The 18421-nt window shown below is 40.6% G+C and overlaps 1 protein-coding gene across 3 annotated transcripts in view; it reads right to left on the bottom strand.

Moving 5' to 3' along the window:
* Window positions 1-663: 663 nt before the first annotated feature.
* Window positions 664-18421, bottom strand: part of MAP1B (microtubule associated protein 1B) — a 128522-nt gene continuing 110764 nt past the window's right edge. For all 3 annotated transcript variants that reach the window (XM_001362922.4, XM_056824734.1, XM_056824733.1), the window contains 3 exons: window positions 11270-17798; window positions 6359-6597; window positions 664-5218 (listed from right to left, as the gene is read on the bottom strand). In XM_001362922.4, the coding sequence (XP_001362959.1) occupies window positions 5063-5218; window positions 6359-6597; window positions 11270-17798 (6924 nt within the window). In that variant the 3' untranslated portion in view covers window positions 664-5062. The remainder of the gene's footprint in view (window positions 5219-6358; window positions 6598-11269; window positions 17799-18421) is intronic.

Raw genomic sequence — 18421 nt, 5'->3', positions numbered from 1 at the left:
GAGCAGGGAAGAGACCTGAGGCAGGCAAACCCTTCAGTAGGCTATTTCAAAAATCTGGATGAGGGATGCTAAGGGCCTGTACTAGACTGGGGACAGTATCAGAAGAGAGAAAGGGGATATTCAAGAGATATTTCAAAGGGAGAATTGATAGGCTTTGGTAAATAGATTGGATATGGGGGTGGTGGTGAGAAATAGTGGGGAATTGTCTTTTTTTAAAATTCCATTCATTTTCTGTCAGACACTCAGTCTTACTAGATTATTTATGGCAGATCTGGACATTACAGATACTACCATGCTTATCTTTAGCAGAGTTGTGCCAAAGTAGAAACTGGATCCTGTTTTAGCCACTGTCCAAGTCCTTAAGTATATTCTGGAAAGGACCAGGAATATCATCCTGGAAAACTGATGATAAACCTTAAGCTTGGTAAAATGGAATCTCTTCATAGGATATTTCAAGCCCCAGGAGACTTCAAGGATTATTCCATCCAAAGCCTCATCTGAAGATGTGGAAGCTCAGAGGGGAAGAGGATTGTCCAAGATCCCAGAAGTGGGGCTGGGACTTGAAACCACGTCTTGTCCTAATGCAGAGCTCTGTCTAACCAGCCAGTTGATGACATGAAAATGACAAAAGGTATATATATGCACACACACACACAGAGCATCTTTTTAACACTTTTGTCTTTTATTGTGGAACTGAGTTTATTTTCTTTACATCAAATATCCTCATGGAAGAGGGGATATTGCACACAAATATCATAAAAGCACTACATATTACTTTCACTGGAAACTAATTTTCTACATTAGATATGACTGGATAGAATAGAAGTGATGCAGGATTATAAGACATAATACCATACACAGCTGCAGACTGACACAAACACCATTCAGAACAAGAGAGAGGAGTGTGTGAGGTGCTTCTCAGCCCAGCTCAAGACTTTCTTCCTGAGGTCAGCATGTGAGGCGGCAGCGTACAGACAGACATCTGGCCACAGCCTCCCCCTCAGTGGTGTGGTTGCCGCTGTCCAGGCAGCCCAGTCTTGAATCATATCCTCAGTACCTCTTGTCATCTGGAGAGCCAAACTACTTTAGTACAGAGAAGCTTTTCTTGTTGGTTTGGTTTGTTGTGTTGTATTTTCTGTTACTTTTCGTGGGTGCTGCCTCTTTAATTCACTTTAGTAGCAGTTACAACAAACAGGTTGGTTTTTGTCTGTAAGGGTTTTTTTTTTTCTTAAATTGATACCAGGTGAATAACATAATTGCATTTAAAGAAATGCTCATCCCTAGGTCGCTTTCGGTGTGTTGTTTGTTCAGTTAAGTTAAAAGATCAAAGCCTAACAGTTCCTTTCAAATGTAAACAGAACCGCTTTCTGATCTACGAAATTTAAAAAAAATACCCAAACTCTCACAATATCATCACTGAGCAAGAACCTCCCAGGGACAGGTGCCTGAAATAGAGGCAAGACAGCAGGTCTAAAGTAGCACAGCAGCTTGGGGTGCTGTGGGTTTGGGGGAGGGAAGCATATGGGGTGGGTAAGGGGCTGTAAAACACCATTAAGCAAATGATTAAGTCTTAGGGAACGAGCCTCGGAAAGCTCCTAAATTGTGTAAACTATCGGAGACACTTAAGAACATTCCTATACACTGTGGGATCTATGGTAAGTAAAAAAAAAAATCATATGCCATGGAGATGGTGTTGGAGGCAGTCAATGTATCCAGTCCCACCACAAGACTGCGAAAGCATGCATGGGGAAGAGGGTGGAAGGGAAGAGAACTGGTTCACAATGGAAATGGGAGTGTTGTCTCTAATGTTCATTCTCCATCAAATTTTGTCTGGAGTACTACCACCGAGGTCATGATCATGGGTGTTGTCATGGGGAATACCGTCATTTAAACCGAGTGTGCTCTGCACTTGAATATTGAATCGATGCAAGTGGAGGAATCTGTATCAAACCATGCTCCTAGAAATCGGTGCTGATCTAGAGAGCTCACCATGAATGTACATGGCACATTGTGATGGCTGTGCTAAAAGAAGTGGGTAGGTTTGTAACTAGAAGATTTATTCACACAGGCAGGAAAGGCTAGGGGGCAAGAGGAGCTATGCCATTGCAAACCTTGGTTTGCTCTGTAACACTCAGGCTGTTGCCATCATTTCGAATGGAGGTGGATGGACAATTACAATTATAGGAAAGCCAGATGACCAGTGACAGTTCATGCTCATCCATCCTTTCTTTCTCTTTCTTTCTGTAGCAGCCAAAAAAAAAAGAAAAAGAAAAAAGAAAATATACTAGAAGTGGAAAATGGACTGCAATTTGGCCAAAATATCTGTGTGTTTAAAAGCAAAGCTAATATATGAGCCAAAGCCAATATAATGGGACGAGTCCCACTATCACTAGACCTCCTGCCAAATAAAAACTATCAAGAGTTTCCAGTTGCTCAAGCAAGTAGCAAATTTGCTCTTCCTCCACTAAAACACTTTGGAATCTTATCTGCAAAAGACTGTGGCAGAATTCAGATCAATCAATTAAGCAATAAACTATTTTTCTTTCATTCATAAGCTGTCCTATACAATAAAGTCTAAGAAAATGATTATGAACTTGGCAAATTTGATTTTCTTCACAATTCATTTCCTTTGTGTGTATGTGGTTTTGTTTTTTTTTTGTTCCATAATAATTCCATTATTTGTTTTAAGAATTTTGAAGAGACAGAGTAATAAATAAAGACTGTGTTGCTAGAGACATCTAACAAAAAATAGAATATTAATTTCTTTTAAATTAAACATTTGAAAAACTTAATTCACAGCATTAAGTGGACTGCACGAACCCTGAATGAAAGGGCTCTGAAGCACATTTTAAAACCCTCAAAAAAATTAGCAGTGCAAACATACACTTTATCAAACAAACAAAAATAAACTAACAATGTTAATTCTGAAATAAATAACAAACGGAAAATAAAATGAGGTCATTGTTCAGCTACTTAGTGGACCTTACTTAGAGTAGGCAGGAAATGGGAGTTGTGCAGAACAGCACAATTTCTTTAAGAATTGTCCTTTGGAGATTCGGGAACCTCGATCTCTCGCCTAAACCTTAGCTTGAACCTCATCGAGCTTCCCAAATGTGTATCAAATGGTTGTGATGGGAGAAACAATCTCCGTGTTCTGTGTTACAATTCTGAAGGAATTGGGGACTTAACTGTTCTCAAATTCAAATGATATTTTCTTTTTCCAAGAATAAAATGCCAAAGCAAAGATCTGCTTGGGTTCTTGAAATATATTTTGGCTCATTCATCCCATTGCTGAAGGTCTTGAGAGAAGAAAAATGTCAGATACTCATAAGTGCTGTACCTGTCCTTGTTGGGTCCCCACTCTCAAATATCACTAACACTCAAATTTACATGTTGTTGGGGTGGGGGTGTCACCGAATGGTAAGGAAAGAAGAACCATTATTCCTGGCAGTTCAGAGGCTTTCATCACCAAGTTACCGCAAAACCAGACTTTGTTCTCATCACAACTTCAAACAACATTATTGATGGGTATTTTGTTTGTCTTACAAAAGACTTTTTTTAAAAAAAATAAAATTACCTTCACCTGAAATTTTTTTCTTTGCATTTTCCTGTAAACAAAAACTTGTGTTAAAAAGTTCATCTATGAAAAGTTCACACATAGCTAAAAAAAATTCTTCTGTACACTTGTTCCCATAATTGCTCTGAAATTAATTGAAAAGAAAAAGCCAATGAAAGACAAAAGAAGGTAAATACTGTACACTTGCCAAGAACCTCTGTCAATATTTTGTAAGACTGGTTCACTACATTTCCCACTTCTGGTCACTTTCAGCTTGATCTCGCTGCGATCTAAAAGAAGCTTTCAAAAAGACTTGCCTTGTTGGGTTGAGGGGCCACAGTGCACTTATATGGAGCTGGTGGTGTTCCATTGACATACGTAACTCATAGCACCAAGCTGTTGGACCAATCAGATTGGCTCCTAATACCACACATGCACACTCACACTCCTTTGACTGGTGTATCTATAATCCTACACAGATGGTTTATAAACTTGCTGTCTCACGTTAAAAAATAAGTGCATCAAGTATCTTTGTACATTCAAGTCACTTTCTAAGGCAAATTGTCTACCGTAGGTATGTACTCCCAACTGCTTTGGTATTTTGCTTCAGTTAATTGGCTGTTGACTTGGGTGTTCACACATGCAGGTTGAATGATTCAGAGTGGATTAAATGGGTGGACACTGGGAGCATGCCTTAGACCAACCTATTTGCAAGTTAAAGAAAAGTTCTGAGAGTTCTGAATGGGGTTCCAACTACTTGTGAATCCAGCCTAGAATCATGATGCTATGTCAGTATGCAGACTTCAAAACTAGAATAGGCAAGTTGGGAAGATCGCATGTTCCTTCAGAGTCACTTCCCTTCTTGTGTTGTTGGTGTGGTCTGTTTGGTTGTTTTCCAGCCAACTTATTTTAGTAAATGAAGACTCTTTTTTGATAACTCGGACTCATAAATTGAAAACTTGCTTTGCATGTGATAGTCTAAGTAAACTGCAGAAGAAATACACCTATTGCCCAAGACAAGTGCAGACCTAATTGTTACTTTCTCCTCTTTACCCTACCCCTCTCTCCTTTTCTTTCTATCTCATCAACACTCACTCTCTCTCACTCTCTCTCTCTCTCTCTCTCTCTCTCTCTCTCTCTCTCTCTCTCTCTCAATCTCTCAATCTCTCTCAATCTCTCTCTCTCTCAGACAAATGCCTCTACTTGGCAGAAGTCAAGTTGGGTTTGCTAATGCATGGTTTCCAAATGTTCAGTGGAGATGAGCCAGGATTTGTAATTTTGCAGTAATTGAACCCTATTGTGGGAATACTGTTACTTCCCTTTAGCAATCAGCAAAAACTGAAAAATATTAGTGACTTGCATCACCATGACACAGTATAGCATTTGGCAGGTAAATAGTTCAGCAGTTGAATTGAATGGGTTAACTTTTTTAGAAAAGGTGAATTCAAATTGAAGAATTTCTGGAAACAAAGTTTAAAGGTTTTGTTGTGTTCTTTTGTTTGTTTTTTATAATTCAATCTTGCATGCAGGGAAGGATTCATCTTGCATGACAACAGTGCTGCTGCTTGCTAGAACCATGATGTTGAGATCCTGTTGTTTCTCATGGGTCTCTTGGTACCATTCCCTCATCACTTCAGAGTCATGGGTTGGGATCAGAGTCACCTGAAATGTTGAAAGAAGATATGAGAGTGGAGTTGCTAGGTAGATCAGTGGATGATAGAGAACTAGGCCTGGAGACAGAAGCTCTTGGGTTCAACTCTGCACTCAGATACTCTCTAGCTGTGTAACTGGGCAATTCACTTAACACCCATTGCCTAGCCCTTACCACTCTAATGCTTTGGAACCAATAATTAGTATGGATTCTAAGATAGAAGGTAAAGGTTTTTTAAAAAAAGAAGGAATGAGAGAGAATAAAGCAAGAGCTTAGTTTACAAGTGGACTCAAAAAAGTGAAGGGGTTTTTAAGGTCCCACTTTCCAAACAGGTAGAGGTAGCCATCCTTCTACTCATAAAACTCATGATTCATTCATGTAGAGTTGAGGAAGAGAAGGAAAAACAAACCAAAAACCAAACATCCCATTTTTCAAAGTGCAATACTTCTCACATTATAAGCCTCCATTGTGGAGAACAGAGTTGCTATAAGACAGGGTAAAATTTCAATCCTTCCCTATTTAAAATTCTTAAAAAAACATTTTTTTTTGTAGTTTTAGCAACCATCTTATTTTGCACCCATTTGCTGAATTTGGTTAAGGCATCAGCCTCAGACCAAAGGCTTCCTCTGTTTTTCTTCTGATTCTGATAAATCTATAATTCCTGTTTCTTTGCTGGTTTTTCCACTTGTGACAGATCTAGTGAAAATAAGCCCCTTGTGGCCAGGGAATGTTTTTCTTTGTATTCACCAGCATGGCAATTACTTAATAAATGCCTATTGAATAACTGATCTTTGACTTGGTCTAATTCTAGAAAGTCTACTTCTTAGAAGCTCTCCTGAAGCATGTAGAAACATGATTTTGATTCACACAATACTATCCATGAATTGGAGACGGACCAGTTTTATAAAGGTTTGTGGGTGTTAATATAGTGTGAATAGAAATGGAACTGTGGGAAAAGTTCCTTCCTAATTTCTTTGTACCAAACGAATTAACAATCTAACTTCATTGTACCAAACTCTGCATCCACCACTTTGCTCTCATTACATTGAGGTATGGTTTTTATGGCTACATTATCTCTTATGAGTCTCTAATTCTCATCCCATTTTCTCCTATGGGGAATTCAGTTTACTAGGATGTGTTTGTATAATTACCTGCATGTTGCTTCCCCATTGAGACTTCCCTTCCAGCAAGGAGTCCAGGACAGCTCTACTAGGCTCTTCAGCTGCAGGGTCATTTCCACTCACCACATAGTAAGATGACCTCACTCTCTTGAAAAATTCTACATCAACATTTTTGCTATTGCTGTGGTTGGGAATGTAGACAAGATCAAGATACACAGGAGGCCCTGGAGGAACAGCTGAGGCCTTGGCTGTCTTGGTAGGTCCAGGTCCTTTAGTAAGTAAACACAGAATGGTATAAGTCACACCAGGTTGAAATAAGGCATAGCATGATCCTACTAACCTCCACCCATTACGAGGACACACAATGGGCACATCATTCTTCTTTCCTTTTTCCTTCACTCTTAATGGATCCAGAAGGAGATATATCGTAGTTAAGGGGGCCTACCATGGAGTTGCAAAGACCCATCAAGTGCCTCTGCCATATACTGGATATGTGACTCTGGGGCCTTAGCCCTTAGCCGCTTAGTTGCTCCAGAAAACTACAAATGGCAGAAGAGTTCCTGATCTATATTTACAAACAGAGTTTTCATCCCCAATGTTCTCTATAGAAATGAAATCACAGGTCCACATCCTCTCTCCCAACACTAACAACCTTCTCCTCCTTCCCTCACAGAATGAATGCTCCCAAAAGGTACAGAAAAAGCAAATACTTTTTTAAAGAAAGAAAAAACAAATATAGTTTGCATATCATTTCAATCTGAGAAATAAGAAAGTAGGATGACTTCTTCATAGACATACATCTATAAAATTTAATACTAAATCTTAATAATAAAAATATTATAATTTAGGAAGTTTATTAAATGATCATTAGAAATCAAGGAATAAAGAGGATACAAAATAAAGACCATGTGCCCATGACTGGTTAGCCATTTTCAAAATCCCCACTCACCACCAATACCAATGGCTGCATGCCAAAAAGAGAGAGAGAGAGCAACTGGATATTTATTCCCTGTCTACAGGAAGTATGTAATGACAGGAAGTCAGTGGGCTCCTGGGAAATGTAGTTTTTTTTTTTAGGGTTACAGATTTTCAATTATATACATCCCCTTAAATGGCAAGAGGATAGCTTTAAGTCTTGTATTCAGATGCAACTGGAGGAGTTTAGGTTTTCTCCTTCAGCTCTTCCATGAGAGTAGCTTTCCTCTCCATCTCACTGTTAGAGATGAACTTAGGTGATAGAGGTGAGATGCCTGGCTACCCTCCCACCTCCATGGCTTATTCAACATCATATGCCAACATTCACAATAAATGATGACCCCAACTCCCCAGTACAATGGTCTCTCCAGACAGCACTGGGAAGCCAAACAAATGGGGGGGGGGAATGAAATGACATTGGCAGGGAGGTTTTCAGATTCCAGGAGAGAAGGTTTTCTCTGGCCAACTGGGACATACCCAACTGAGAGAGGGGAGGAACATCTTTTAACCAAACCTCACAGCCTCAATCAGAAGCCCCAAACAAAGTCCAAATCCAGACTAATCAAAGGGGTGACTTTTGGAAGCAGCCACAGCACTACCTAGCTTGGGGCGCTGGCTACTCTCACTAGCTTGGGACACTGGGACCATGTAGACTCTTGTAGAAGTCTGGTTGTCTCCTTCCCTGAGGAATTAAGAACTTTTGCCAGATAAAAACTATTGAGAGTAACCAAGAACTTTCCGAGAAATCCCTGCATGATAGCTTCCCTTAGCCTCAAGACTATCTCAAATTCTATCTTCTGCAGGAGTCTCCCTATCCTATCTACTTCTACCCTTCATATACTCTGTGTATACTGATGACTAGTAATGTATATGTTGGCTCCACTATTAGAACCTGAGTTCCTGGAGGAAGGGGACTCTTATTTTTGCCTTCCTTTTTATCACTGGTGTTTAACACAGTGCCTGGTGCATATTAATAATTTAATATTGCTTGTTAACTGACAAAGCCCAAAGCTCCAGCAGACTTTCACTGCCTGTTCCCTAGTCAAGGGGGAGGGAGGGAGAGAAGGAGAGAGGGAGGGAGAGGGAGAGAGGGAGAGAGGGGGAGAGGGGGAGAGGGGGAGAGGGGGAGAGGGGGAGAGGGGAGAGAGAGAGAGAGAGAGAGAGAGAGAGAGAGAGAGAGAGAGAGAGAGAGAGAGAGAGAGAGAGAGAGAGAGAGAGAGAGAGAGAGAGAGAGAGAGAGAGAGAGAGAGAGAGAGAGAGAGAGAGAGAGAGAGAGAGAATGAAATATGATCTATCCCAAGAAACCAGGTGCACACATACGGACAGAGAGTCATACCCCAGCTCAGTTAGGTAGGTCATCTACAAGGGGTATCTGTAAACCAATTGGGGAATCTTTGGAAACCTGCTCATGGCTAAAAAGGAGAGTTAACAAAAGCTTGAGGTCGATTTGGGTATTTAACATTCAAATCAGACCAGTTAAAATAAAATGGGCAAAATGCCAACGTAAGGGCAAATCACATATATATATATATATATATATATATATATATATATATGTGTGTGTGTGTGTAGACATGAACATATTTGGTAAGTCTCTAAAAGAAATGTTTTAAGTGACTGAAACCTTAATAGGACTACCCCAAAGACACTTTATAACACTATATTTTCTATTTCTCAAGTTCATGAAAATTGGACACTTTTCTCCAAAGGATTCCTGTGTTCTCCTTGGGACTTATATATCTTCAAAACTGTTAAAACAAAAACACTAAAGAATTCATTAAACCAATTGATTCTCTTTAAAACTAAATGGTGGCTAATCAAGCTATGAATAGTCTTTTAGTCCTGAATAGCCACAGCCAAAGAATTTTCTTTGCAGGTCCTTTCATCCTTTCAGCTGGCTATAGCATGACTTTATCTTCCCATAGGTAGAAATGTTTGTAAGGAATTACCTTGTTGTGTGATTAGTAAGCCCTCACAGCCCTGACTAGATGGATACTGTTGAGCTATTCAATGACAGTGGATAAAATGGACAAGATTTAGGGCAGTTTTTTAATTCAATAGAAGAAAATTCTTTAGAAATAAGTCATTCAAAGAGTAGAAAAGAACCTTCCTACAGGATAGGCTCAGTCAAATCAAGAGTTTCTATTTAGAACTTGACCTCTAAATTGTCCTTTTTAATGACTGAAAGGATATTATCAAACTAGCAGCATGAGGGTTACTGGTAGCAATTTTGTTTTTACCTCTTTATCCAATTTACTTGTCACTGTTTCTCAGGATGAGGGGGTAATTTGGTAAATTTCATTAACTCTGGGTTGTCTTTTAGGGGACTGAGCAATGTTTAAATATGGAGGGCTTCAATTTACCTCTACATGAACGTTTCTATGTATTATTGGGACCAAGGACCAGCTTGTTTTGAACTGAGTCTTAAAACTGATTCTTCATGTTTTAAAAAAAATATTCAGAGCATGGAAATTCCTTTTATTTAAAAAGGACCTAACCTTTAGAATCTCCAGTTTGCCAGATTTTTTCCAATGAATATAGGAAATGTTATAAAGTATTCTGCATACACATTTTTGTTCATTTGCTCTTACTAGGACTTAAAAATCTTGACAAAATATGTGAAGATACAAGGAAACATTAATGCATTTTATTAAAATTTAACATTTAGAGCCACTAGAGGTAGTTGGGACAAGATTTGCCTTTCCAGTAAGTCAAGGTCAGTCCTGGGGACACGATACTGGGAAAAGAGACCAAAATATGATCTATCCCAAGAAGCAAGAGATATCTACAAATTCTAACCACGTGCATTTTTAAACATAAATAGCCTCCTATGTTTCCACTTATAAAAGGATGCATAAAGCTTCTTCAATCAATCAAACCATTTCTCTAATTGGAGAAATAAAGCTACATAAAGGGATTTGGATCAAAGAGGTTGTTGAACAATAATTTTCCTCAATTAGTGAATATTAGCTGTGACTTAGTTGCTATAGAACACTGTCAATGACAAGATGAGTTAATGAGTTGTAACTTTAGTATGTTGATTCATTCTCTAAAGTTTTAGCATTAAAACAAAAATCTCTTGGACCCAAAAGGCTCACTCCTTCCTTTGGTATGAAACCATTGGCTTCTGGTAGGCCTTTGAGCCTGTGAGCCATAAACTCAAGAAGAACTGAAACTAGGACTTGACCAGGTAAGCTTGAGGTAACATGAAAGGGCATAACGAGAAAAGCTGCTTAATGTGATTTTTGCTATATATTTTCCATGAATGAATAAAAAACATTTATTTTATGACAAACATTATGCTAAATATGAGGAATACAAACAGAAAAGTAAAACAATCTCTCTTCCTCTCAAGGAATTCAGATTCTAATTGGGGAATAAGATTTTTGTTTTCTATGGTCCACAGTTATATGTGCATTAGTATAAATATCTATATTATAGCACAAGTCATAATTATCAAAATGATGGTTCAGAGCTATTAATGGACAGTGATACAGGAGGAAATTTTTTTTCCAACCTTCCCTAGGAAACATAAATGTCTAGTCCTACCTCCAAAGCTCAAGGCCTGTTTCTGCAGAAATAAAGAACTCTTGGACATCCTGGACAAGGAAATGTAAGCAGAGTGCATCAGAATGTCATGGACACAGAATTCAGTGACTAGCCGATAGCCATCTCTATATTGAACCAGTCCACTGGGACCATGTCCAAATGAGATATTTGCCCTGTGCTTGGCACACAGTTAAATGCTTTATAAATGCTTTTTCCTTTCCTCCCTTCCTGAAGGGACATTGGGCTGGGGCTTGTCATGGGTGAATGGGGCAAGTTAAAGGTACAGGTGAAGGTGTTTAGGGGAAGAGGAACAAAAATAACTGGGGTCTCTTTTTAGGGTCCAAGTTAGAGGACATCCATTTCTGTTGAAAATGTAATCATCTTCCCCAAACTGAGCTTCCTGAGAAGGAGCCTCACCTGCAGTTGCAGCCTTTGCTGACTTTGATGTTGAGGTATTGGTAGCATTCTTGGTCTCCTTATCCTTCTCCTCTAAACGAGAAGCTTTGACTTCTGGTGTGGTGCTCGTCTTGGTTGTTTTTTCTGCAGATTCCTTCTTCTTCGGAGAAGTAGTTCTGGAGACCTTCTCTAAAGACTCCTTCAAGCCAGCAGGTTTGAGTGAGGCAGCAGACTGCTTAGACTTCCCATCGGCCTTTTTAACAGGAGATAAGGACTTGCTCTTCGTGCCTGGTTTCTTTGTTTTTGTCTTTTCCTTGAGGTCCTTCTTTAGGGCTTTGCCTAGATTCTGCTCAAGAGCGAGAGCCTCTGGATCTACCATGGAGACATCAGGGTGACGCGGGGAAGGACTTCGGTCCTGCATTGGAACAGGGGGTGGGTCGATGTGTTTGTAGGTGACAGTTTTGTCTGTAGGGATGGTTTCAGATTCATCCTCAGAGTCGATGTTGGCATCAGCTGTGATGGAAGGACACTCTTCTGTCTCTGGGGGAACGTCTGAGTCTGTCTGAGATGGAGCTGATTCACTGACTGAGGTGGGAGGCGTTTCATCACACTGACGCCCTTGCTGCTTTCCTCCTGGGGGTGGTGGTCCTCCTCCAGATTGAGTGAGGGGTTTCTCATATTCCTGGGTTTGTTCTTCACTGGCAAACCATTCTAGAGGGTTGGGATTGATGAAAGAAGGTGAGAGTTCTGTCTTGGGATGCTTATATTCACAGGAAGATACCAGACACAAATCAACATCCTGACGGGCTTGTGTGGGGGATTTCTTTTCTGCAGTGAAACATTGGTCTGATGTCTCATAAGAATAGGTGGAAGCTTGGGGAGTTCGAGTAATTTTCTCAGGTGTCTCATAACAGTAGGTGGAAGATTCAGGGGTCTGGCTTGTTCTCTTAGATGTTTCATAGGCATAACTTTCAGAATCAGGGAAACTGGTGATTTTTTCCATAGTCTCATAAGAGTAAGTAGAATCTCCTGGTGTCTGGCTACCATCCTCAGATTCGTCATAGCCATTGCTGATGTCATCTAAGAGTCTTGTAGTCCTCTCCATCTTTTCATAGGTGTACCCTCCCACCTCAGTGGTCCTGGTTGTCTTCTCACTCATCTCAAAGGAGTATCCACCTTCTTCAGGAGACCTTCTGGTCTTCTCTGTAGTTTTGCAGGCAAAATCATCATCCTCAGGAGCCTTGAAGGTCTTCTCAAATGTCTCAAAGGCATAGCCACTATCATGTGGAGACCTAGTAGCTCTTTCTGTCTTCTCATAGGAATAGCTGCCTAATTCAGGTGATCGGGTCTTTTTCTCACATGTCTCATATGTATAGTCTTCTTCATCAGGAGACTTGGTGGTTTGCTCACTTTTCTGATAAGTGTAGCTGAAATCATCCGACATCTTCTCTGGTTCTTTCTCTGTGCCAGATGAAGGCAAATGACTGTTCAAGGACAGATGATGTTGCATTGAATCAAATAACATTGAGGAGCGGAAGCCATAGGGCTCAGCAGATGAAGTGCTCATTGCTGCAGATGGGGAAGGACTGCGACAAGTGGAAGTGTTTTCTTTAAATGCTGAAGTGGATTCTGAAAAACTTGGTGAGTATAAAGGAGATGACTCTCTTGGAGTCAGTGGAGAGATATCAGACTTTGGTGAAAGCTTTTCTCCTTCTAGACTTTGTACTTTCTCAGAGGCAAGTGAAGAATACAATGATATATCTCTGGGAGGAATGACATCTGAAAGAGCATCCTCTTGGAGGGGAGAAGCTATCTGTGAAGGGGTATGTGCTGAAGAAGTTGATGGGGAAGCCTCCACCTGAGATACTGAGATGAGCTCAGAAAGATCATTATCTTGGGCATATGATGGCTCCTCTGCTGGAGGTATCTTGTGTGAAAAACTGGAGTCCTGCATGTCAGGGCTGTAATCCACTTCAGTTGGTCCATTTTCAGAAATATGGAGCACACTCATGCCTGCTGTAGGATGGTCTGGAGATTGTCTACTAAAGTCCATTGCCAGAGAATGTTCAGGAGATTCCTGACCAAATTCAATAGACATTGATGACTGTTCAGATTTATGTTCTTGCAATGGTGTTCTAGATTTGTCGGTTTTAGGGGAAAAATCTGGCGGAGAAATGGACATTGGTCTTGGGCATTCTTCCTTAGATGGAGACATTTCAGTTTCCTGGAAAGTAGTAGGTGTTTGTACTACAGATACTGAAAGGGAATCATCCACCTCTGTGGAGTGTGGTGAGCCAACCTCAGCATGCAAAGAAGGAGACACATCATCAGTGGTTGGTTCTGGAAATGAACTAGTAGCAACTGAAGCTGTGGAAACTGAAGCTACACCTTCCATATGAGAGTATGTGTCTTCTGCTACACCCTCATCAACAGGGGTTGCTGATTTATCAGAGACAGTTCCTTCAGAAATGGACATTTTAGTGTCTTCTTTAAAGGATCCAAATTGACTGATATCTATTTGTGTAGGAGAGACATCTCCTGCTAACTTCCTTTCATCCAAAGTCAGGCCTGACTGAGAACCTACAGCTTCAAAATCCTCCATTTTCTTTTCCTGACCCAATTCTTCCTTTATTGGTATAAATTCAGTGCATTTCTCATCTTGTTTCTCCGGGAAAATATCAGTGGAAGTCGTCTCAGAAACAGGACTTCTCTGAGATGGAGAATCTTGTTTTCCAATCTTTTCTTCCAAAGGACTCTCAATGTGTCTGACAGAGGTCTTTATATCAGTACTCAGGAAAGTGTCATATGCAGATTCTGATCCAATCAGTGGAGGACTTCGCAAAGGAGACAAGACTTTCTCAATTGGAGACTCAGAATCAGGCACTGGTTCATCCATAGGGCTTATTGAAGTTTTCCCATTCTCATCTTTGGCATCATCAAATTCGAAACTTACAGGAACAGGTGGTGCTTTTTCAGTAACATCTGATGGAATATGGCTGGATTTCTCATCAGTGGGAGATTGGTAGTAAGGAGTGTGGCCAGCACTGCCAGCAACAGATTGAGATGGAGACACAACTTCCAGTGTTTTATCCTCTGGGCTTGCACAGTGTTCTTCAAGGACTTCCTGAGGTACCTCAGGAGATTTGGTGATGACTCCAGCTTCATCAGAGACTTTAATCTCATTGGGGGTCAGAGAAAAGTTTACACTGCGTTCCCCAAGGGGTGTTTTTGCTACTGGAGACAGAGGAGCTGGGCTCAGGGATGGACTTTTAGCTGGACTAATTTTTTCATCTGCAACTGCTGATGGACCGTCTTTGATTTCTAGCATAGTAGTGGTTTTCATGTCTCTATCACCGGAATGGTAAGCATCTTGTAGAACAGATCTGCTAAATTTGTCTTCCTCCATTGATGAAGGTGGTGAGATGGTAGAAGCCGAAGCATTATAATCTTTGCCATCAGTGGCATCTGTTTTTGACCCATCAGATAATCCATTGAACGCGTCAGGGAGCTTGGGCTTGGTGTATTCTTGAGAATACAGAGAAGACTCATATTTGGTGATGTTTACAAATTCCTGAGAAGGAGATTCACTTTCCTCATTGTTAGTTTCATCACTCATCACATCTCGAGGAGTAGACATTTCATCCATGGGAGTGGGCTCACTGGAAATCTCAATAGTAGACTGTGTGTAGCCTGATGTGGCAGTGAATTCTTCAGGTTGATCCTCTCGGTTCTCTTCATCAGAAACAGTCGCCTCACTTTCTGAGCCACCAGGCAGAGTCTCATCATGAATGGAAGAAGCAGGTTCTCTGGCTGGAGACTGGGCTCCTGACTGCTTGTTCGGGGTAAGAAGTAAGCCATATTTGTCCTCAGCATCACCAGCCTCTGCTGCCTTGTCTACCACAGCCATCACATAATCTTCCTCAGCTAGATGTTTTTCCATATCATATTCATCATCTCTGGCATCCTCTGTTTTTTCCTCCTCATCTAGTTCCTCCTCTGTCTCCTCAGCTTCTGCTTTCTCAATGATCTCATTCATGTCTTCTTCAGCCCGCTCATCACCACCTGCAAGAGATTCCCTTTTTTCCTTACTATGTCCATCTGCCTCAACCTTTCTATCTTCCTCAGCTTCCTCCTCCTCATCAAGTGCTCTCACGACCTCTGTGCCATGCTTGGCACTGATCTGAGACACATTCTCTTCGCCTTCATAGTCAGGCTCCTCAGCTTCCTCTGTCTCTGCCTTTTCTTCATAATCCCCAGCTTCTGATGATTCTTCAAAACCTGTTCCTTCATCTTCAAACTTTTCATTGTCATCTTCCCTGTGCTTCTCTGTTGGCTCTAGCTCCTCGGGGGTCTGTTCACACTCACCCTCCACTTCTGTTGTGGTGATGCCTTCATCAGGAGATTCAGCAGAACCTTTAATGACTTCAGTTTCTTTCTGGATGACGTAAGCTTCAACTTGTTCAGTTTCTGCCAGTTTTTCTTCATCTTCTATTAGCTCTAGCTGAGGCTTGGTCTCCTTGAGAACATCGACCTCTTCAGCCTTTAGTTCTTCAAAGTCCTTGGTCAAGTCTTCAGGAGAGGACATGAGGGATCTCTCGGCTTCAAGTTCCTTTGCAGGACCTGTTGTGGCTATCCCAGCAGCTGCTACTACAGCAGCAGCTGTTGCAGCCGTGCCAATGGCTGCTGCTGCTGGGGTTTCTGACAGCTTGCTCTCTTTCTTAACCACTTTGATTTTCCCTTTCTCCTTTGGCTTTCCAAGGGCAGTGGTCTCTTTTTTGATGGGTTCTTCCTTCTTCTGTACTTTAGGTTTCAGTATGGGCTTTTTGGCGTCAGAAAGAGAAGTAGACAATTTCTTTGAGTCTTTAGGTACCTTTTTAATGTCTTTTTTGACTTCCTTTTCATCTTTCTTAATTTCCTTTTTATCTTCCTTTTTCACCTCCTTTTTTATTTCCTTCAATGGTATTTCTTTCTTTATCTCCTTCTTGAGTTCTTTTTTCTCTTCTTTTTTGACTTCTTTCTTGACATCTTCCTTTTTAGGTTTCTCCTCCTTCTTGAGAAGAGTCTTTTCATCCTTTTTAGACACCTCTTTCTTTGGCTTTTCCTTCTCTTCCTTCTTATCATCAGATTTTGCTTTCACTTCCTTTTTCACAAATTTGTCCTTGGTGACCTTGGGTTTGACAACTGTGGCTTGCTTCTCAGGAACCTCAGCCTTCACCACAGAATGATCTTCTTTGTTGGAAACCTCCTTTTTGGGCACTGAAGGTTTGGTTTCTGTTTTTATTGGTTTGTCTTTTTTCACTATCACTTTTTCTTTGCTTTCAATTTTGGGTGCATTTTCCACATGATTGATTTTAGTTGCTTCAGGTATTTCTTCTTTCGACTCCTTTCTGATTGGTTTACTGGAGAGAGTCTTTGCAGCAGGTTTGAGACTTTCCCGGCTATCGGTTCTCTGTTTCAGTTTTACTTGTTTCACTGCTGGACTAGCCACTTGGCCAGAGAGATCTATCTGGGTGACCAGGGGCTGTTTCAGGAAGTCTAAATGTTTGAGTTTTTCCAGTCCTTCCAGAATGTTGTATTGGGTGCTATTTCCAGGAAACAGGACTCGGATGATTTTCTCTGCAGGGTTTGCTGGATGCCACACAATCAAAGAGGAAACGGAGGTCAAATAGGAAATGGGAATATCTACTTCTTGGCCATTTGGCAGGATTAGTTCAGCCTTGTCTTTGTTGGTGCCAGTCCATTGGTTCATAAAGTATTGCATCTCCTTGCTACTCTTGACTGGGTTGAGCACGTACATCTCAAGTTTCCCTACTCCCATCTTCTGAAAAAGAATGACTGGGTCAATGGTATTCCCTACATTTCTAGAAAGAGGTTCTGGTTTCATAGACAATTTGTTTAAGTACTGGAGGGTGAAGCAAGCCTCTTCAATGCTCCTCTTCATCTTGATATTCGGATCAGGGTTTTTCAGGTTTTCAGGAACATTGAGAAAGACAACTCCCAAGTCAGGGGAGATCAGGTTTTTCATCCAATCACTGTTGGTGGTGGAGCCCTGGGACTGCTCCTCTTCCAATTCAGCTATCTTCCTCTGTAACATGCTATTGATCCCTGGCAAATTGTCATCTCCAATGTGGGTGAGTAAAATGGAATCCACCCGGTCCAAGTGTCGAATAAGTTTCCAGAAGCAGGATTTTCTTTCTGAACCTCCATTGATAAGCATATTGAATCCATTTACAGCAAACAGTGCTGAATCACCTCTCCCCCCTGGGAAAATGTAACAACAAGGTTTGGAGAGCTTCAGAAATCCTCCTGATGTGGGAGGCTCCAGTATGTCAAAGGGAGATGGGACTTCCACTGATTCTGACAAATATTCTGTGAATTCTGAAAGTCCTTCCATTTCTGGCAATATTGATGCTGAGTTGAGTTTGATATTGATGAAATCCTGAAGGTTATGTCTGTCAAGGTTTGAATTCTTCCAGTCCCCTTCTTCAGGACAGAACAGAGTTAGACTGGCTTTGTTGGCAGGATGGGTGGTACTTAGTAATTCCCCAATCTGGGACAGGGAGAAAAAAAAAGAATAGAAAAGAGATTTAGGAAAATGTCATCAATGAATCGTCAATCACCTTCAATTAATGAGATGTTGACTCTGAGACCAACAGGGTGAATGGCATGTGATGAAGTAATTTATTATTTTCTTTTATAAATATTAAAGGAAATGGCTGTGATGAGTCATTTTGTCACCAACATAAAACTTTCCCTTTGGTTCCACTGGACTTTGTAATATAGACCAGACCTATATTATAATAATATAATAAAAATATAACATAATAATTATATGCTACAACATACTTATATAACATAATAATATAATAAAAGAGGACAACCAGATAGTACAGTGAATAAAGCAGTAGGACAGGAGTCAGGAAGACCTAAGTTCAAATCTGACCTCAGACATTTACTAGTTCTATGACCCGGGCAAAGTGTTTGCCTCAATTTCCTCATTGGTAAAATAAGCTGGAGAAGGAAATGGCAAACCACTCTAGTATCTTTACCAAGAAAACTCCAAATGGGGTCATGAAGAGTTGGACACAACTGAAATGATTGAACTACAAAAACAATAAAAGAATAGATCTACTTATGTTCACTTGTTAACACTTTTTTCACAGAGAAAGCAGG

This window comes from Monodelphis domestica, chromosome 3, assembly GCF_027887165.1.
Source record: "Monodelphis domestica isolate mMonDom1 chromosome 3, mMonDom1.pri, whole genome shotgun sequence".
Lineage (NCBI taxonomy): Eukaryota > Metazoa > Chordata > Mammalia > Didelphimorphia > Didelphidae > Monodelphis > Monodelphis domestica.
The sequence above is the reverse complement of the archived record's forward strand: the minus strand, read 5'-3'. Positions and strand labels throughout refer to the sequence as shown.